We start from the raw sequence: 16,648 nt of genomic DNA, 5'->3' as shown, positions 1-16,648 counted from the left end.
CTATGTTAAGTATACTCAGAATGCTTGTATTCCCTACTAACCGGAAATCCTTCAAGTATGACATTCGTAAATATACGTATCTATAAGTTTGGAATACGTAAAAATACCTATTTTAAATTTGTAAAAATACGTACATGACAAACGTAAAAATGCGAATGTAAAAACCTTTAAAATCCAATTTTTACGTAAATATACCCAAAAAAAAGTATACCTCTGTAGAGGTTTTAGTATTTTTAGGTTTTCGGGTTAGTAGGGTTATGATTGTATAGAAGTAAACACGTGAGATTTTCTGGATCAGGCAGCGCAGGAGGATTAGTGAAGTGCGGTATTTAGCTCTATTAGACCGACATTAAGAGTTTAATCTTTGTCGCCACTCTCTTTTCACAAATATTGTCACTCTCGTCGTTTTAGTGCCCACTTCATTATCAAAACAGTTCTGAAACAATGAGTTATAAATATTTACTTTTACTTCAATACTTACACTTATACTGACAATTTAAACAAGAAGCGTACTGTACTGTACACTTGTACGATTGTACTCAGTGACTTTTTAACAAAATCGGTTATTAAGAAGTTATTTGTATTGCCTCTATTGTACGAAAGTATTGATTTTCATCACTCAAACCAAAATTTAGTTAATAATTTTCAAATAACTAGACTGTAACAACATATATGATTTTGTATGGCACTATTACAGGTTCATAATTTTCTTTTCTAAATTCAAGCGTGGATTTACATGTTAGTATTTTAAAATTTTACAATGTCAAATTTTTTTAATGATCAAAAGCAGAAATATTAAGCTTTGCAAATTATTAAGTTCTCAAACATTGTTACATTAAATCTCAATTCTAGACACACGATCAATTTTAGGTTAATATTTGGGTGTGACCAACTACTGCTGAAAAACATATCCAGTCATGGCCATGCACTGGTGGTTTACATCTCCTGGAAGGAGCCTTGAATGCTGCTACTCCTACTTCCACTGCTGCTGGTCTCTGTATGGCTCTCGAACTCTGCAGCCTATCATATCAAGAAGTTCATTGGTTATTAGATTTTAATGTCTTGATTCCTAAGTGTAACTGAATACAGTGGTCAGCATTCATATCAAAATAATAAAGACGGCTTTTCTATTTAAGTTTTGATTTTTTAGCAAGCTTTTTTCAAATTACAAGTTCACAAGTAAACAAAGAAAAACTGTTATTGAAAGCTTCTTATTGTTTCCATGTTTTTGTGTATCCATACTATTTGAAAGCTTGATAGAAATGAAAAAATTGAGATAGAAAACCGTCTCTATTGTATTAAGGACTGTACCTACAAACGTGGCTTTGTAAACCATTTTTAAACCACTCTTATTAAGTTATAATTTTATAGATATGATGCAGTTACAATATTAATAAACAACTCTCATCTGAATCATTACTTGGATGTTAGAATTTAAATATGATATTAATAATATTATAGTCTCTCATCTGACGTTTATATGATTTTTTTTTGATTTTTTTTCTTATTAACTTATGAGATTTTGGGATTTATTAAAAATTCACAAAGCCCTCATATATCCCCGGTTGCTTTTGATTGCACATTTTAAATCATATCGATGTGGTCTTTAAAAAAATTAAGTTTTCCATTTAACCATTTGTTTGTGTTAAGCATGAATGTAATGCAACAAAAGTTAATTGCATGTTGCTTATACTCTGCGTACATATTGAAACCAGTTCTCTCTGGGCGGAATTTGTAAACAAGAATAGATGCATCAGTGTTCGTTTAGTATAGGAGGAGGTTAAAAGCATTGAATTTTGATAACTCACATAATAGTTTCCTATGACCAGAATGTTTCATTGATTATTTAGGTGAAAGATGGATCCCATGTCAGGCTTCGAAATCCGTCTTGTGTTTAAATTACCGCCCAGTGACAGTACACTGCAGTGTACAAAACATGCGTACACTTCTAAAATAACTTTCCACGCATTACATCCTTGGTCTTAAGGGACTGTGACGTATTTTCAAGTGATCTTTCATTAAATTTGTTTATTAGTAACAGTACTTTGAACCCTTAACAGTGAACATTTTCATCTGATCAGTATTACTAACCTAAAGCTATAGGTAAAGTTTGCTGTACTAATTTACTATATAAGGTGCAAAAATAGAGTAGAGTGGGATTCCTGTTGTGTGCAATGTCCCGTAAAATTCCAAAACAGAGAGAGGGGGATTGAATTTTGTAGATCCAGAAAAATAATTAGTATTTGATTAGGGTGAGGTTAGGTTAAGACACTTTCTGGGGCAAGCGCTGCGGCTAGGACAGGCTAGGGGGCCGAGCGCTGCGGCCACTGGTTAGGTTAAGTTATGACACTTTCTGGGCCGAGCGCTGCGGCTAGGACAGGCAAGGGGGCCGAGCTCTGCGGCCCCATGTCTTACATATAAGACCCCACCAGCTGCCAGTCTCCACTCAGGCATCCCACAGATTAAAGATATTATTTTTCTGGATCTACAAAATTCAATCCCTCTCTGTTTTGGAATTTTACGGGGCATTGCACACAACCGGAATCCCACTCTGCCAAAATAATTCTCTCTCTTTTAAGTTTATAAAAAAATTATTCTTAATCTCTGTACAGAATTAAGGTAACATTAACGATACAAATATTAAATAAGACCAACCTTCTGGAGAAGTTTAATTTTGATTGGTCCCACGAATTGTTCCTGCTCAGTTCTTAAACATTCCTTCTTCTCCAGGGTTAGCATTGAGAAGAAACTAGTCGCACCCTTACTCCGCTGTGTATGTTCAGGAGGACAAACTAGGAAACAAAAACATTGCGCTAACATTTTTCAAACCAGTACTTAGAATCCGGATCCGTAACATTTTGGCTTCTTGGATCCGGGACTCGGATCCACGGATTCGAATCTAACGGGCGAAATATCAAACAAACAAACCCCCCCCCTCACTCCTATCAATTTTGTACATGGGTCTGACAAGAAGTGTCTTAACTTAACCTTACCCGTGGCCGCAGCGCTCGGCTCCCTAGCCTGTCCTAGCCGCAGCGCTCGGCCCAGAAAGTGTTTTAACTAACCTAACCCGTGGCCGCAGCGCTCGGCCCAGAAAGTGTCTTAACCTAACCTAACCCTAAATAACAAAAAAATAAATAATAATAAATTTGCTGAAAAATAAATGGTCATGTACAAGATTGATAGGAGGGGTAGGGGGTCCAAAAAATCGTTCACTAGGACAGACCCAAACCTTTTGCTATCAAACCCAAAACTGAGCTATAGAAAAAATTAGATTATTAAAAATTTCTTTATTTCTCAATGGTTCATTAAGTTTTAGTATCAAAATGCATTTTAAAAAATAATTTGAAAATTCTTCTTTTCATGACCTGAATCAGGATCCAGGATTCAGATCCGTATCCGCACCAAAATGTAATGGATCCTTAGCAGTGTTTCAACTCTTTCTTACTTAAAAGTTAAATAAGACGTTTAAAGGACTAAACCTGTTGAGAAGTAAGTGAAGAACTCATCATTCTTCTCCTCACAGACCTCCTCCACTGCATTCAGGAACTCCCTCGTAGAAGTGGCCAGAATCTCCATCTCTTTCTCAAATGCAAATTCATCAGTCCGCTGCACGTCATCTGGAAAACCGTCCGGAGGAGGGATATCATCATGACCCTCTTGAGGAGGGAGAACTTCAGCGATGTCCTCTTGAGGAGGGAGAACGTCAGTAATGTCCTCTAGAGGAGGGAGAACGTCAGCAATGTCCTCTAGAGGAGGGAGAACGTCAGCAATGTCCTCTTGTGGAGGGAGAACGTCAGCAATATCCCCTTGAGGAGGTTGGACGTCCGCAATATTCTCTTGAGGGGGAAGGACGTCAGTAATGTCTTCCTGATGTGGTTGCCCAACAGCAATAATATCCTGAGGCGTAATATCTGGGTCGCCAATCTTCTGAACATAATTAAGTATTGCGTAAATCATTAAAAGACTTAATTGCATTTTCAGTGTCATAACTAATCAGTAAGTTATGACTCCATGGATTTTGGTGAAAATAACACATCCGCTACATGGTATATACCTATAGCGGAGTAAAACTTATATAAACGGAATGCAAGTGAAAAATTGACTGAATTGAGAGTATTGATTTTTGTTTTTGTAATTTGGAAGTGTTTCACAATGAAATTGATGGGCGGATTTTTGGTAATGTCAATTTGGTAATGACAATTAATCAGGGTTGCCAAAACTTTTTTGAAAAAATCCGTACATTTTCAGAGGAAATCCGTACAATCCGTACAATTTTCGAAAAAAAATCCGTACAATTTTTGAAAAAAAATCCGTACAATCCGTACGTTTTTTTAACAAATTCGTACAATCAGTACAATTTTCAAAAAAAAATCCCTGGAATCCTTAGAGAACTAGAGAACTAGAGAACTAGAGAACTAGAGAACTAGAGAACTAAAGAACTAGAGAACCAGAGAACCAGAGAACAAGAGAACCGAACCATAAAAACTAGAGAGCTAGAGGACTAGAGAACTAGAGAACTAGAGAACTAGAGAACTAGAGAACCAGAGAACCGAACCAGAGAACTAAAGAGCTAGAGAGCTAGAGAACTAGAGAACTATAGAGCTAGAAAGCTAGAGAACTAGAGAACTAGAGAACTAGAGAACTAGGAACCAGAGAATTAGAAAACCAGAGAACCAGAAAACTAGAGTACTAGATAATAGAGAACTAGAGAACTAGAGAACCAGAGTACCAGAGAACTATAAAACTAGAGAACTAGAGAACTAGATAATAGGGAACAAGAGAACTAGCGAACTAGAGAACTAGATAATAGAGAACAAGAGAACTAGAGAACTAGAGAACCAGAGAACCAGAGAACCAGAGAACTAGAGAACCAGAGAACTAGAGAACCAGAGAACCAGAGAACTAGAGAACTAATGAACTAGATAATAGAGAACTAGAGAACTAGAGAACTAGAGAACCAGAGAATCAGAAAACCAGACAACCAGAGAACCAGAGAACCAAAGAACCAGAGAACTAAAGAACCAGAGAACCAGAGAACTAGAGAGCGTTGATTCTAATTTTTAAAACTGTTTAGATCAGTGTGTAGGCCATATAACAACCAAACAATCAAGTTATAATTAGAAAGAGTGAAGTGAAGATTTAGGATCTAATATAATTAAAAATAGCGTGGTACAGGGGTTGCACACTCAGTTAAAAGAAAGTTAATATTAAACTAAAAATGAAAAGATTTACAGATAAACGGAAGAAACCTGAGAGGATGTTCTCAGATCTGATAAAGAGACAGATAGATAGATAGATAGATAAACAGACAGACAGATAGATAGACAGAGAAACAGATAGACACATACACATATAGATAAACAGAGAGACAGATAGGATTTATAAACAGATAAATAAAAAGATAGATAAACTGACATGCAGATAGATATACAGATGGATAGACAGGTAGCTAGATAGATAGCTAGACATATAGCTAGACATAGAGCTAGACAGATAGATAGACAGATAGATAGACAGATAGATAGCTAGACAGTTAGCTTGACAGATAGCTAGACAGATAGACAGATAGATAAACACATTCTCAAATGAACACTTCTGGAACATATTCTCAAATGAACACTTCTGGGATCTCGAAAATTATGAATGAATTTTGATTGTCAATTGAAACGTTAATCAATCTAATATTATTTAGAATGCAGAAAATAAGTTAAACTAACTTCATTTTGACGAAATTTTTTTTTGAAATTTTCATGAAAAACTTGCTGAAATGAGTGAAAATTTAAAAAAAACGGTGTATTTCCAGGATAAAAAAACGTTCAATCCGTACAATTTGAAAAGAAATCCGTACAATCCGTACAATTTTAGGGTTACAAAATAAAAAATCCGTACAATCCGTACATTTTGGCCACCCTGCAATTTGGTACCAAATTGTCACCTTACCAAATTGTCATTACCAAATTGTCATTACCAAATTGACATTACCAAAAATCCGCCCGTCATGAAATTCTCCTGACGAAATGTATTTTTTAAAAATACTTAATAATTCGTTTATGCTGCAGTCGAATGAAAGTGTCATTTAAAACTGAGTCAAGTATAAAAATTGAATTTGCATGAAGTGCTTCGGTTATCAATGAATGATTTATGTAAAATACAATTCTGTTCTCTGATTTGAAGGTTTTTTACCTGTTTTTTCAAACAAGGAATCCGAATTAAATACTAGAGATTTGTTGGTCGTTATTTTTAAAGCCCTCTTTTAATTTATGCCGACCCAACTCAAATAAACTAATATTCCTGAAGGGCAGGATTTTTGATAATTAAGGAACGACATCAAAATCGTCTTTAATTTTTGAAATAATTTAGAACATTCATGTGTTCACCTAAAATGATTTACGAAACAATAATCACAAAATTATAGCCAATTTACATTTACAAACCGTTGTTTACATTTTTTTACTTCCAATATTACCAGAAATAATTGCCGACTGCAGAGGCGTAAAAGGGGGGGGGGCTGGGATCCGGATTGGCGAAAACTATGGTTACCAAGGGTTTCAAGCCTTGAAGCCTCAAATGTTGAATCGCTCAGCCCCCCCTCCTGAATGATGTACCTGGACAGAATTTTCTTGGGATTTCTCCGTAATGATATCCAACCTGGGAGGCTCCTAAAACAATTCAGATAACAGCGGTTGAAGATTTCGAACCAACTTTTTCATTACTAACCTTACTTTGCCTGGGTTCGAGGCCATCCTGTGACCGATTTATAGAAGTGTTTAAACTAAGCCTGCTATTCTGACCTGAAATAAATCTTTTCATTTCTTATTTTCAATAAAATAACTTCAGATTTCTATTGATTCAAATCTTTTTGGCTTTTATTTTGTAGGTGGTAAACTAAGTATTTATTTGGATTTTTTTAATGAGATGAGGTTATGTGAGAACATAAAAATGTTCTCAAAATAGAACGGTTTAGAATTTATATCTAGATCATACAGGGTGTCCCACATCAAATTAGACCGCATCAATGGGTCTAAATTACGATTTGGGGGGAAAATCAGAAAATTTAAGAAGAATGAATGTGTGTATTTTGAAGATTGAAGATAATCTAATATTATATGGGACGCTCTGTATCTACCACTAGGTATTATTTTTTTATTTTTCTTTACCAACAGATAATGTCAGTTTTTTCAAAATATATTGTTAACAGGCTGTTATGGGGGGGGGGGAAGAGAGGAAATGGTTTTTTATGATCTGGGGGGAAAAATAATAAATTGGACATCAAAAGACAAGTATTTTCTCATTTCATAGTTTTATCCCAACACCCCCTCACCCCTCCCACTTAAAAATTAATTCATTTATTTTATTTAGCGAGTAAGTGCATTATTTACAAGAAATTAAACACCACTTGTGGTTAATCAGCAAACTTATACTTTTTACTTAAAATGCTAGTTTACCTATAGCGGAGATTGCGGAGATATTATTTGAATTGTTAGCAGATATATTTCTCATAATCATATCCTCCTCAAAATCATTTACAGTCACTGTTTTGCAAACCCTGAGCTGTTTGTCCCAGTGTTTACTGAGACTACCCCCAAACTTCCTGCCAGACCCGGAGAAATTAAAGCTTAGACCAATGCTCACTGAATCCTTCTTCAGAAGTAAGTCCTATCGAAAAAAGTTACATGGTAAAAAAGAATGTGTCTTCACGAAATTTAATAAATCTGATAAATGATAAAATTTTACTCACCCCGTCGTTGTTAAGGTTTGCATGGATCGTTTCCATTGAAAGTTGCTTGTCTGGAAGAAAATTATATTAAGTCCACCTTTTTTAGTATAATTGTTATTAATTTATTAGTAGCTTATAATTTTACCTTTATCAATTTTAAGCATATTCCTCGGTTGTCTTGTAGACTCCTTCTTCTTCTTCAAGTAATAATATTATTTGTCAGCGTTATATCTTTTTATTTAAAGAAACCTACCTTTAAAACGAGAGGACGGAGAACTTCTGTTGGAGTTTCATTATCATTTCCTGCAGCAGGTCTATCAATAGGTTCCTCGCCAATTCCAGGTTCACCAGCCTCTTGTTCTGTTTCAATCTGCTCAGATACTTCACGCACAGTAGGCACTTGGATGTCCATGTTAGGCACATCGATGTCCATGTTCAGAGGCTCTTGGATGTCCATGTTCATGGGCACCTCGATATCCACGTTGAGAGGCTCTTGGATGTCCGTGTCCATGGGCACCTCGATATCCACGTTGAGAGGTACTTCCATCCCGATGTTGTCAGGCAAGAATACATCGTTCTCCAGATTCTTGTCTTGGATCTCCGGTTGCTCGTCCTGACGAAGCAAAGATAAAAACTAGGAGTGAGAGCTAGAAAATAGTGATCTTTTAGTCGTCTACTAATCCTTTTCATTATGAAAGTCAATACTGAGCTGAAAACTTTAGAATGAAATATCCAGATATCCCGTCGAATAATTAATCTGGAGTTTAAATTCATGTGGAGAACAAGCAATATTTAATCTGGATATCAAGAAATTATGAGCTTCTCTGGATATTTCATTCTAAAGTTTTCAGCTCTGATCTTTTATTTTAAAACTGAGCTGAAGGCTGAAACTAAAGTGCCCTGAACATTTTTTAGAGAGTTATCCTAGAATCAACAATTTTAAATCTTTAATTTAAGAAAGATCAAAGACTACATTTATTTCACAGTTATCTGATTCTCTAGAAACTCATTTAATTTTTCTATCCATTCATTTCCCGGAGGGGGGGGGGGGGGATTCCTAAAACCCCTGCTTTTCTCTAAACCTGAGAATTATCACCAGAGAAGAGGTTTCTGGGAGTTCTTCTCCTCTTCTGAATCTCGAGAGCTGGGGTTACAAGATCCAGCTGAGTGGGAACCCTAGAAATGGTTGAATTTAAGAATTATGAAATCCTAGAAACTACTTGATAGTTTTCTACCAAATTCTTGCTTAGTCCTGTTTATATATGTTTCCATCTCTTTTAAAATAAGATCACCAAAAAAATCATAATTTTCAAAACTATGATTATCTTTTTTTTATTAAAAATTCAAGGTTTTCAAGGAAACTTTCATGACAACCTAAAACTCTATGAAAGGAACTGTAGAGGTTGTTTTAAGGTGCCTTTCCATTTGACATTGGCGTTCTTTTATCAAGAATGCATGAGAAATATGTTCATGATCTTCTCTTTTAATTTGAAAAAAAAAAAAATATTTTTCAATTATAGTTTCTCTGTAAGAATAAGGCTTAAGTTGTGCAATGTGCATTTCTGCCACAATGCAAAGAAGTAAAATGTCAGAATTAAACACTTTTCAAGCTATAAAAACGACGATACCCTCCAAATTATTGATCGGTTCAAGAACTTCTTGAAATTCAAATTGCTGTTTTAAAGATAAGTTATTGGAGAACTTCGAGAAGTGGAAAGCTGTACACTGTACAGTATGAAATTTCATCCTGTAAGGGCCCTATTGTAATATACTCTACATAGTGAGGCTTAACCCTTTCAAGACATGAAGTTTGTGCTCAGAGATGAAATTAATTCTACGCTGAAGAGGAGGTCAACCTAAGTTCAAAATGTATAAAAAATCAAAATCTTTGACCGAGGGAATCCTGAATAAATCCAATTTAAAGATTTGAAGAATTTCAGGTTTCAAATATGATCGCACACGACTATTTTAGAACAAACACATTAAGTACGACCCTTATTATTTTTGCCATTTCTGGGGGTGTCATAAAACTTGATATTTCTTCTAAAACGACTCTGAATGGCAGTTTCTGCGCTAAGCTAACAACATTTTAGATTACAAGGAGAAAAAACAGTTTATGCACACAATCTCTGTATTTTATAAAACAAATAAAATTTTTATCTCTTTTTTAAACCTTTTTATGTCAAGGCTGGAGATTGAAGATTAAGGAACACTTATCCTTATGTGTGAAGGGACTATGTGAAGTATGCATGTTCTATTCATGTTTGTATGATCTCTATACCTGGGTCGAAGAGGAGCATCTGGGATCATATTTTCGTCTTCTTCTTGCATAATTGTCACCTCGTCTCTCTTAATAAGAAAATTAAATAAAAAAGATTTTTAGCTTTTGAAGTTTTTGCTATTTAAGTCGATCCACTAAATTTAGACTCTCAACCCCAAGCTAAGAAAATTCCCGTGATTCTCACGAGTTCCCCAATCAAAATATAAGGCAAATCGGCCAAGGAGTTGATGGGTTATGATCGGACATAAAAACAAACAAACACCCAAACAGACACCCGAAAAAAAAACAATCAAACAAGCAGCAAACAGAGATTACAACTTTGTACATATAGAAAAATATTCTGGTATTTGGAACCTATTGGGGATTAACTTTAAATTGTCCTCATGTTTTCTAACATTGATAAAAATAAATTATAAAAATAATATATATACCCTCGGTGATTTCTTTCCTTTCTTAGGATTTGCGACATCATCGTCAGCACTTCTTTTTCGTCCGCCTGGTCGCCCATCTTTCTTCTCTTCTTCAGCGGAAACCTCAAGATCTGTAAGCACATTAAAAAATAATCAAGAATATGTTGTGATAACAAAAACTTTTCATCCGATATTTTACATGACTCTAAAAGCTTTTCACTCTTCCTTTTAAATTTCTAGCCTTGTTTTATGATCGCACACCATCATGTATTATTTCAGGATATACATTATATATGTAGCATTCTAACAAGGTAATATAATTCAGTTTTAAAATTGTAAAATTAATTAATTTGTTTTTGTTCTCTGACAATTTTGTAATTCTGAACAGTATCTAGCAATAAGCTATATTTCACTGTTATTTTTAGGTCCAGTGGCTGGAAGACGACATTTTATATTGAAACAATTTACTGTGATACCTGGAGCAGGAATATCAATCTTGTCCTGAGCTGAAACCTGAAGCGTAATTCCACCAGCTTCACTTTCAAGGAAGTTGTCAAGAAGATCACTAGTCTCCCCGTTCCCTCGTGGAAGAATTTCTCCAAACCCATTATCCAGCATAGATCCACCAAAGGCGTCAAAAGCTCCCTAAAAGAAAACGTTCAACCATAAATTTTCTGTTCTTCTTACCATCAACATTAAACACGAAAAAAGACTGTTGAGTCAATGATCGTAGTTTACCTGTGAAGGAAGATCTATGGAGTTGCCTAACTCTAACTCCGAGGGAAGTTGATACATGTCAACCCTGTTCTTCATTCTTCCCCAGTCAATATCAACCGCCATCTCCGCCGGCAATACGTAGGCTTCAGTCCCCGGTAAGCAGTCAATCTCCTGCACTTCCTCCCGCCGAGTTGATTTGTTTTGGTTTATCCGCCGGTATACAAAGTCAACCTAAATATAACATCTAGTAGCCCTCACTTGAAAAAAAGGTCTTGATAGAGTTTTTAAAAAGAAGAAAATGAGGAAGTATGTTTGAGAGTTATGACAGAGTATATAAGCAAAAACAGTAGAGTATAAGAAGAATTGGTATAGTATAAGAATGATAAAGAAGATCGAGTATAAGAAGGATAAAGAAGAGTATAAGAATGATAAAGAGTATAAGAAGAATTGGTAGAGTATAAGAATGATAAAGAAGAGTATAAGGGATAAAGAAGAGTATAAGAAGAATTGCTATAGTATAAGAATGATAAAGAAGAGTATAAGAAGGATAAAGAAGAGTGTAAGAAGAATTGGTATAGTATAAGAATGATAAAGAAGAGTATAAGAATGACAAAGAAAAGTATAAGAAGAATTGCTATAGTGAAAGAATGATAAAGAACAGTATTAGAAGGATAAAGAAGAGTATAAGAAGAATTGGTATAGTATAAGAATGATTAAAAAGAGTATAAGAAGGATAAGAAGAGTATAAGAAGGATAAAGAAGAGTATAAGAATAATTGGTATAGTATAAGAATGATTAAAAAGAGTATAAGAAGGATAAGAAGAGTATAAAAAGGATAAGAAGTTTATAAAAAGGATAAGATAAGAAGAGTATGAGAAGAATAGAAAGAATATAAGAATAAGATTTATTTAAGAAGAATTAGAGTATAAGGATTTATACAGTTTAAGAAATATTAGGAGGCTTTGGAAGGAAAAGTACAGTATATGAAGGATTAGTAGGAATATATTAAGGATTAGTAGATTATATGAAGGATTAGTACAGTAAATGAAGAATTAGTCGAGTATTAGAATTAGTGGAGTATATAAAGGATTAGTAGAGTACATGAAGGATTATTAGATTATATGAAGGATTAGTACAGTGCATGAAGAATTAGTAAAGTGTAAGAAGGAATAGAGGGAAAGGAAGAAAAACCTTGAACTTGAGATTGATGGATAGGCCGTGGAGAAGGATACTATTAACATGAAGAGAGAAGCTCCGTTCCTTTCCTCGAACAGGTAACATTCTTCTCAGCTCCATGTTCTGTTCGATCAGATCATTTGCCAGCATTAACTTCTCCTCAAGCTTCCTAGAGATATTGGATGGTTGTGTATGGGTAGTTGTTGCCTCTCTAGGCCGGATACAAAAAGAGACTAAGTGTTAGTCCAGTCTTATGACTTGGTGAATAATTCTATGGTCCCTTTATTTTTGTAACCTGATTGTGTAAACCTTTGATATTTCAAACTTTGACTATTTCATATTTCATATCAACTTCAAATTCATGAGATATTACAAATAAGCAATCATAATTTACTTTGCAGTTTGGACCCGCCTAACCAGGGTTGGTTGTTTTGAGTGGTTGGCCCGAAGTTAATTAACGATACTGAATATAATTGGTTACACATATCAAGATATGTTTTGGATAATTTAGGAGTTGATTGGAAGGAAGGAGATTGTCAGGTGATCTGTGACAGGGTGAGATCAGAGGGATTTTTATGTAGAGATAAATTAAAATACAGGGTGTTAATGATGGTAGATACAGAAACATAATGAGCTATTAAAGTTTCAGTTATTTTAGATGTTTTTTTTTAATTATTCACACGATATACAGCTAGGTTTTTCGCATTTAAACCTCTCATAATTCTCAAGATAAATATTGATTACTCTTTGATTAAATATTTTTGCAGATTTAGTTTCTTTAAGGTCAAATTCAATTTCATTCCACAATTTAGGAAACATTGCGGACGGAAAGCTTTCTAAAAAGAAATAGGGATAAAAACTTACTTTGTGGCTAAAATTCATTTCCTTAGTATGCTCTGTGGAAGAATCGGATAAATCTACTTGACATAAAAAAAAACAAATTTATGATAATAAGAAGCCTGGAGTATGGGTCCGATATCAACATTCATCATTATACAGGGTGTCCCAATAAACATGGAAATTCAGTGACGAATTTGATATCGTCTTTTTAAATAATTCTTTGATTTAGTATAGTGATTAGTGATACCTAGTGAAAAAGCTGTAATCTGTAAGAGTTTCGTCTGCTATGTTCACATTTTGTTTGTTTATGTTTTGGCTGCGTAAGGGTGTACTTGGTAAAACAAGAAAACTGCAGTATACAAACAGAGTAACTTGTCCGTCTTCACTGTTCAATGTTCATCTTGCGGAGACATTATAGACACAATTTCTACAGTCTTCTACCCTTATCATAGCAGACATAATAGTACTATGGCTTTTGAAATTAGGTATTACAATGCTAATTCATAACAAAGACGATATCCAATAGGTCACTGAATTTTTTTGGGACACTCTGTATGATAATTTGCATTTCTTAAATCGGAAGAATCAAGTAGAAATTTATGGGATGATGGTAGACGTAATTTGAAGTCAACTCCTAATCATAAATAAAATTCTCGATTTTTAAAGGTAACCTTTAAATCTTGTATATGACAATAAGAAAGATATTGACGTTTCTCTGTATTGGAAAGATGTAAATTCAGTCCATTGCCTCTGCTGCATAGATGCTTACTTAGTTACTTAAATATATTTAATTAATCGCAAACGCTAACTTACCGGGATACCTGGAGGGTTGCTTGGCTAATAAATATATTTAATTAATCGCAAACGCTAACCTACCGGGATACCTGGAGGGTTGCTTGGCTAATAAATATATTTAATTAATCGCAAACGCTAACCTACCGGGATACCTGGGGGGTTGCTTGGCTAATAAATATATTTAATTAATCGCAAACGCTAACCTACCGGGATACCTGGGGGTTTGCTTGGCTAATAAATATATTTAATTGATAGCAAACGCTAACCTACCGCACATATAAGATTCAGCCTGCTTATAAACAGTCTCATCACTTTTTAAGACAGGATTGACTTAGAAGTGTCGCAACGCCCTAAGCTTAGATTTTACCGCTCTAACTCACTGATGCTTTTCTGTAGCCCTTTACGTTTACATTTTAGCACTGTAAAGCACTTGCTGTTAGTTTTGGTTTTTAGAAGTAATTGGCAAAATTCTCAACAATTTCAGCTTGAGAGCGTGAGCCGCCAGTGACCGGCATACCTAGGGGATTTCTTTTAGCAGAGAAAAGAATGAAATCGAGTAAAATTATTTCTTTTACGACAGAAATACTTTTCTTTAGAAATCGCAACTGAAAATGATGGAAAAACACCAAACTCTATTTAATTTTTGCTGCAACATACGTTAAAACGGCATTAAACTATTGAAATGGGTGTTAGTTTGAAATCAGATTTCTTTAATATATTTCTGTCCCCTGCAAACTGGGCACAAGGAAGTGCAGAATTTCTACATTAGTGGTACGACTTTGTGACCTCGTCACTCCATTAGAAATACAAATAGTTTTTTCTCCTTAGATTTACAATTAAATTAAATTAGCGTGGTGCCTCGTAGTCATCTAGCCTTAAACTCAATGATTTCCATGCGCTACAACAATTTATGAGCGACACTTCTGCTATTTTTATATTTTGAATTCCGACTAGATTGAGATGATTTAGAGCAGTGCCTCAGAAAACTGACCAATCTGAAGACGACCTAAAGGGGACTCTGTAATATCAAGTGACTCTAAATCTAACCCATAAAATGCCCGATTCACAACAGTCCAATAAGCCTTTTTTAATAAATTATTGGCAAGATATCTTTGTATTTCTGTCGTGTAAGAAATAATTTCACCCACTCCCATTCTTTTCTCTGCTAATAGAAAGCCCCCAGGTTTGCCGGTCAGTTGGCGTTTGCGGTTAACTGGATAGTTTATTAGCCGTGCATCAGGGTATTACTTTTTATAAATATTAACACCAGTGCTTAGGATCCTTTTAATTTTGTTGCGGATCCGCACTGGAAAAAATGGATCCGGATCCAGGTCATTTCTTTAAGATTTACTGAATTTCTTTAACAAAAAAAAATATTTTTCAAACCATTCAGAAATGAGGAAATTCTCATCATCTCTCTTTTTTCAAAAATCAGATTTGGGTTTACGGAGTAAATTTTTTTTTGCCGTTTTTAGTTGATATTTTACCCCTTGGATCCCCATGTTTTTGCGGATCCAGATCCAGGAAGCCAAAATCTTCAAGATCCAACGGATCCGGATCATAACACCCCTCCTCTCGTACAAGCATTGCCCAACATTAATTCAGGGAGATTCTACGGTCCAAACAAACCTTTTCTTCTCCTGAGAAACTGAGACACCAAGTAACCAGATCATATTGAACTTCCCACCCTTGGCGGTCAGCAGATCCGTGGAGTAGAACATTTTCTTATCTATGTCAAGTGGCGGAACACAAACATATCAGATGATAGATCACATAAACATTAATAAATAGCTTTATCACATCTCTCACATCATAATATTAGATTTTAATTGAACAGAAAATGTTGAAATAAATATTTCCAATAATAATAAATATAAATATTGTGGTTTTTCAGCACTTAACCTCTACTGTTTACATAATACATAGTTTAGCTTCTCTGTATGTGTTTCATCTCATTTCTTCCTTAGTTTGACTGTCTCGAGTCAGTAGTCAGTTTCAGAAGCTGGTTTTCTAATCCCTTCGGAGAATTTCCGTCCCATACATTTAGGTTTCTTTATTTTCTTTTGTAGATTTTACAATGAATTCTCTGTAGTTTTCACAATACGCTCCAATAGAGATAGTACTCGTCAAACTTCTCCCTTTGATTCCTGTGCAATAGTTCGTGCACCCATCTTAAAATAAAACTCAACAAGGCTTTTGATGAAGTATTTAAGAGTTGTAGAAAAAAATTGAGTTCTTCATTTTACAATTGGTGTCTTCGGAAAATCCGAGTTTCGAGGGCACATAAATTCTAACAATTTACTTTATTAACTGAAAAAAACCTTCCGCGACTAGATACATATCTATTTTTGCCTAACTTGAACTAGAATATAGTATAACCCATGCGAGGTTGCATAATTAACACAGATTTATCCAAATATAGAACTGTTAAGAGTAACTATTAAATATAGAACTATTAAATTTTTATCCGTCTGTGCCTCACATTGCAATGTTTCTTTGTGAAGGGATGAACAAATACATTTTTCCAAACAGACGAATATCTTCTCCAAAGTTTCTCTCAGTAATGTTAATTCCATCCCGATGATATCTCTCAGTAAACCTTCTCAGAGCCCAGACATTTTTTTGTGAGAATTATTATTCTGCGAGTAAACAATACTTCCATAGAACATTTAAAGTAACATTTAACCTACCGCAATGTTTAAAGTGAAC

The 16,648-nt window shown here is 34.7% G+C and overlaps 1 protein-coding gene across 2 annotated transcripts; it reads right to left on the bottom strand.

Annotated features, from left to right (window-relative positions):
- Nucleotides 1–434: 434 nt before the first annotated feature.
- On the bottom strand, nt 435–16,601 carry LOC111703414 (uncharacterized). Of its 2 annotated transcripts, none has more exons than XM_023475354.1 (16): nt 15,569–16,601; nt 12,320–12,473; nt 11,150–11,359; nt 10,888–11,056; nt 10,433–10,542; nt 10,002–10,069; nt 8,803–8,896; nt 7,974–8,333; nt 7,866–7,917; nt 7,742–7,791; nt 7,449–7,659; nt 6,721–6,794; nt 6,609–6,662; nt 3,483–3,930; nt 2,656–2,792; nt 435–1,020 (listed from the first exon to the last, which is right to left on the bottom strand). In XM_023475354.1, exons 1-16 carry the CDS (start codon nt 15,658–15,660, stop codon nt 937–939), a joined length of 2,367 nt encoding a protein of 788 aa, XP_023331122.1. In that variant the 5' UTR covers nt 15,661–16,601; the 3' UTR covers nt 435–936. The 2 variants fall into 2 exon arrangements, with proteins under 2 accessions (XP_023331122.1, XP_023331123.1); XM_023475355.1 differs by having other exon boundaries at nt 3,483–3,927.
- Nucleotides 16,602–16,648: the final 47 nt, after the last annotated feature.

Source organism: Eurytemora carolleeae, unplaced genomic scaffold (assembly GCF_000591075.1).
Source record: "Eurytemora carolleeae unplaced genomic scaffold, Eaff_2.0 scaffold547, whole genome shotgun sequence".
Taxonomy (NCBI): domain Eukaryota; kingdom Metazoa; phylum Arthropoda; class Copepoda; order Calanoida; family Temoridae; genus Eurytemora; species Eurytemora carolleeae.
The sequence above is the reverse complement of the archived record's forward strand: the minus strand, read 5'-3'. Positions and strand labels throughout refer to the sequence as shown.